Source organism: Arachis stenosperma, chromosome 7 (assembly GCF_014773155.1).
Source record: "Arachis stenosperma cultivar V10309 chromosome 7, arast.V10309.gnm1.PFL2, whole genome shotgun sequence".
Classification (NCBI taxonomy): domain Eukaryota; kingdom Viridiplantae; phylum Streptophyta; class Magnoliopsida; order Fabales; family Fabaceae; genus Arachis; species Arachis stenosperma.
This window is the reverse complement of record NC_080383.1, coordinates 65,577,633-65,583,333: the sequence shown is the minus strand read 5'-3', so window position 1 is coordinate 65,583,333 and position 5,701 is coordinate 65,577,633. Positions and strand designations below refer to the sequence as shown.

The window sequence follows — 5,701 nt, the reverse complement described above, 5'->3', positions numbered from 1 at the left end:
CCCCTTAAAATTGATAACCGAGTATTTAAACATCGGGTCGTCTTCTCAAGGAATTGCAGAGAGGTATGTTCTTATTATTGGTTATGAAAAAGTGTGTTTTGGGGTTTTGGATTAAGGTAAAAAGTTAGTTGAATGACAAGTAAAATAAAATAATAATAACTGTAAAATAAACCTTTGGCAAGGTACAAGAAATTGGAAGTCTAGACTTAGTTATTCTTATCAATAATAATGAAAGTTGAATCTTAATTCCACTTAGTTAACCTTTGCTAAAGCAAAGGAAAGTCAAGGGACTAATTAGTTTGACCTTCGAATCCTATTTATTTCCTAAGAAAAGGTTGGGATTATTGAAGTTCAGTTCAATTAGCAAAGATAACAGTTATCAATTATGTTGAGCTAAGATAACTCCTGAGTTACTGATTTCTTAACCAAGACCAAAAATGTGGAAAGCTGAATTGAAATCATAAATCTAAAAACATCTCAATAATGTATAATCCTAACATGAAAAGTTCATAAGCCAATTGGGCAACATAAATCAAATACCAATAAAAGCATTAAAGTATCTAAAATAAGAGATAAATATAAAGTAAAGGAAATATTGAACCTGATGAAGAGTCGAATTAAATCCTAATTTTTAAAAATCCTACCTAAATCCTAAGAGAGAGGAGAGAACCTCTCTCTCCAAAAACTACATCTAAATCCTAAAAAGTGAATTCTGAGAGCCTCCTGAGTCTCTGCAAGTTCCCTGACTTTAATCGGTGTTTCTGGGCCGAAAACTGGTTGAAATGCGACCCAGAATCTCTGCCAGCGACTTTTGTAATTCTGCAGATCGCGCACGTCACGCGATCGCGTCATCCATGCGGACGCGTCATTCGCGTTTTTCCCTGCCACGCGTTCGCGTCGTCCACGCTTCCGCGTCACTTGTGCTTTTCCAATCCGCGCGGTCGCGTGAGCCATGCGGCCACGTCACTGCAGATTCCTTTCTTCCGCGCGATCGCGTCGCTGACGCGTACGCGTCACTTCTCGCTGGTCATCTCCTCAACTTCTTGTGTTTCTTCTATTTTTGCAAGCTTCCTTCCCAATCTCTCATTCATTCATGCCCTATAAAGCCTGAAATACTTAACACACAGATCAAGGCATCGAATGGTAATAAGAGAGGATTAAGATTGGCTAAATTAAGACCAAAGAAGCATATTTTCAATCATGTAATAATTTTAGGAAGGAAATATAAATGCATGCTAATTATATGAATAAGTGGGTAAAGACCATAATAAAACCACACAATTAAACACATTGTAAACCATAAAATAGTAGTTTATCAGACAACATATTTGATGACCGGATAAAAACACTCACTGGTTCTCTATCAGTAGACTTAATATGGTACCTTTTGTTTTTTTGAATTTTTCCTGAGCAATGCACAAAAACTAGAAAACTCTCCTCACATTGCATTTGTGAAAATAACACTAGGCTTCTTCACAAATACCTTCTACTGGTATTTAATTATTTATAGAGAATCCTTCAATATAGAAATTGCTACTGGATGCCAAGATTTATGCAACGCTCCATTTGCCAAAAAATCGCTAGAACCTCTTGCAATTTCCTCACAAACAGATTTCTTTAGAAGCCGCTATACCTTTAGCAGTTTCTATAAAAATGAAAAAATTATAAAAACATGTTAAGTATTTAAAAGTTGTATTCTAGTAATTTGATTTTCAAACAATTTAATTAGGTAACTTGCCCTAACAAATAGCTAGAGTTTGACCATCAAAAACTGAAAATTAAAGAGGTTTGCAATGTCGAAGAGACTAAACTGTGTCAAGCCCTAGTAACTAACACATTGAAGAATTTACGTCTAGTCCTTACACATACAACAAAGATTACTCCAAGGTTCTAAGCATGCCAAAATAACATCTTTATTATTGACAGACATATTAATAGTATTTTCACTAAGACACAGTCGTTTATTTCATAGAACACCAGGTTAAGAACTAACATTTTGTAGATAGTTTCATATACAAGAAACACTGTTCACGCAAGTAGCAGTGATAGATTATGATGGATTTGCAGCAGGGGAAGGCACCCAAACAAGATTATCAGGAGGGAAAAAGTGGCACACCGGAGAGGTTCCCGGAGCGACATGGAGTACGCGAAAGGACACGTGATCGGAGTCCCACATCGATGTGTCCATGTGGCAAATAGCTGCAGCATGAACCTTGCCGCCATTGTCACCTTCTACCAACATCTCATACAAATTAACATCACTCTTTTGGCTATGACAATAGAAAACTGCATAAGGGTAAGGCATTGGGTGGCACCCTAAAACGTTTGCAACTGAAATCTCCTTCACTTCTCTGATTGTGTAGTTCTGCAGAAGAACCGTTGTGTTCGTGAGGTGTGTGGTGGTTAAAACCTTGAACTGCTTGTTGGATCCGAAGAGGTTGCGTGCAAAATCAAGAAGGGATTCCAAGGAAGTAGCACAGAACTTGGTCTCTCCCTCCATGGGTTCAATTTCACAGTTTTTGAGTGTGTATTTCATGGCCTTGGCCTGTGGTGAGTGTTTTGGCAGAGAGAAGAATTTGAGAACAGAGGAAAGCTTTTTTGATGAGAATGGAATCTGTTCCGCTTCTTCTCTTGGGAGAAACTTTGGAGATGTTGACGAATTTCTTTTGCAAAATATATCGGCATCGTTTTCCCAACGTAGAGATCCTTTGGTGTGAAGAACACATTTAATTCAGGGTCCATGATGAACTTTGTGTGTTCATCTTTATCATGCTCCTTTTTAGAATAATGCTTTCCTTTCTTCTTATGATCATCCTCGTCATCGTCATCATCATCTTCATCTTCATCATCGGAGTCTTCATCATCGGAGTCTTCATCATCTTTTTCTTTGTGTTTATGGTGATCATCATGATCATCATCTTCTTCTGCCGCTTCTGTTTTCATTTTCAAATCGGTGCCTTCAACCTGCATAATATTATTAAGCGCAAGATCCTCTGCTGCAGACTGATGCAAATCATAGGTTACTAGCTTCACTTGATTATCCCTCTCAGTTGTTATACCTATCTTTCTTGCGCTACCATCTTTCACAACCTGCAGCATCAGAATTACAGTTGAAAAGGAAAGTCAAATTTCTCTCCAAAAAAACGAAAGAAAAAGAAAAAGTGCTTTTAGTTCAACTTCAACAGTATCAAGAAAACAAAGCCAGATTTATTTCAAACTAAGTTTCGCTGAAACAGAGGATCACTATTTCTGAAACCAAATAATGAAGGGACCAAAATCATTCGATGCAAGATCTATAACACTACCCTTACGATAAAATTGAGTAACTTTATATATGATGATATGACTTAATTGAATAACATAGGTAGATCTTACCAAAAAGACTAGGGTAAATAGGATGAAACTCCAAGAAGCTATTCTAAGTCTCATTTCTTTCTCTTGATTTTCAGATCTTTCTTTTCTCTGTTTCTTTTTCTGTTACTACTTCGAAAGAAATGGTCCAAAAATCTGAACTAGAAAATTCAGATGCTTTTATCCCTAGATGCTTACTCCACTAAATGCTCTGTTTCCTCTTGATTTAATATTATTAATAATAGTAAGACATATTTGCATGACCGTAACGCATTTAAATTTAATGGTTCTTGGTTAGCGGATTCAAATACAAGAAAAAATTGTTTAAAACAATGTTGGTCATTTATTTTTTTTTTAAATATTTTCAGTGGCGAGAAATAGAAATCATACTTGAATCATGTGCAAAAATTAATTCGTTGCCTTTTTGTTTCTTCACTTAAATTTTGATTAACAAGTATTATTATCTTGCTCTGTAATATAAATTGTTAAAATTCAATAATATATATTTATATGTGATTTTATAAGTCAAAGTGTCAAACCTTTATTATCACACATCTATTTTCAAAGAATCTTATTCTATTAAGCATAAACGGATACACCTCATGTAGCTAAGAAAAATATCATATATATGACAACAAATTAAATAATATTTTGTCATTTCTATACCGGCTTACACCTTTCAACGTAAGATCAATATTTTTCAAAGCGAATAAGTTGATAAAGTAATAGAATAATAAATTAATTATATTTAAATTAAAATAATAAAATACATATTTTATAAAATTTATAAATTTAATGATAATTAATTTTTTATTTTATTATTTTACTAATTTTTTATTTTAGATCATCTAAATTTTAACGTAATACTACCCACTAACGAACGTTACAGATTTACAATATCAAAACTTATTATAGTCAAACAGATATAATGTCAATTCTTCATCGAAATAAATATGGTGTCGAAAAAAAAGAACGGATTATGCTACGTTCACACTTCACACGCTATGACTTCTCGATTTTTACATTTGTCGGTACTACTTTTTAATTCCAGAGTGAAATGGAACTTTTTATAATAGAGTTATAAACAAGGACAATTGGGGATTTTTTAAGTTAATAAATAAAATAATTATAATAATTATTGAAATGGATAATTTAAAAAATATTTATTGAAATAAATATTTCTCTCTTATTTCATTTACATTATAAACGAAATAATTTTATACGTATCTTGTTTATAATGTAAACGAGATAAAACACGTGAATGTGATACGTATATATTTCGTTTACAGTAAACGAGATATGTGGATAGGACTGCACACGGATCGGATCGGATCGGATATGGCCTAAAATTCTATCCGATCCGCACTGCATTCATCGGATCGGATCGGATACGATATCCGCAATTTTTTAGGCCGGATCCGATCCGATCCGATCCGCATAATTGCGGATCGGATCGGATCGGATATCGGGTATATCCGCATAATTAAAAAAATTTATTTTAAGATTTTGTTTGGCCTTTTTACAAAAAAATATCCAGAAAATTTATTTTTTATCTGTTTAAGCCTATTTACTCCTAGAATATTATCAATAATAGTTCTTTTGAATAACAAAAATAAAATAATAACACAAGATTTAAATTTAATTATTCTAAGTTGAAGTACAACATAAAAAATTAAAAACAAAATATCATAAAATTCATAAAATAACATACTAAAATTCATATCACATTAGGGTTTACTGTCTTAAACTATGTTATTTATATGTGATGTGCGGATATGCAGATTTGCGGATCGGATCCGCGGATATCACTGTCGAATCCGCAATCCGATCCGACCATAGTGCGGATCGGATCCAATCCGATCCGATGACTCTGCGGATTGGATAATATCCGAAAAATTCGGATCGGATGCGGATAATTACCGCGGATATGCGGATATTATCCGATCCATGTGCAGCCCTATATGTGGAAGTCTATCTCCTTTACAAAGTAAACGAGATAAAATTGGGATATGTCTTTAAATATATGTTGTTCACAGCCTTTGACCAAGTTCCATTTTAATTTTTTCACCACCTTTCTTATATTTTTTACCCGTTTCTAAGTATATTATCAATACAATACGACGATGGCGTGCACAACTGATAATGATGAAGACATCAACAGACTGAAAGAGACGTCGCATTATGTCGGAGCAACCGACTTTAAGATTAGTTCTTTTATGTTGAATTTTGTGCAACCCATGTAGATAAATTTTTGTATGTAGTCATGGTTAGCGTAGTCGCAAAGAACTAGAATATAGTTTGTAGTGTTAGGAATAGATCATTTGTAGAAATTTAGAATCCTATTTAATTG

General features: G+C 33.9%; 1 protein-coding gene across 1 annotated transcript; it reads right to left on the bottom strand.

The window, feature by feature from the left end:
- Window positions 1–1,675: 1,675 nt before the first annotated feature.
- On the bottom strand, window positions 1,676–3,613 carry LOC130941047 (BURP domain-containing protein BNM2A-like). Its single transcript, XM_057869409.1, is given in 3 exon segments — window positions 1,676–2,670; window positions 2,673–3,090; window positions 3,376–3,613. Coding segments are annotated over 3 exon segments (1,092 nt in total). The 5' UTR covers window positions 3,430–3,613; the 3' UTR covers window positions 1,676–2,050.
- Between the last annotated feature and the right edge of the window lie 2,088 nt (window positions 3,614–5,701).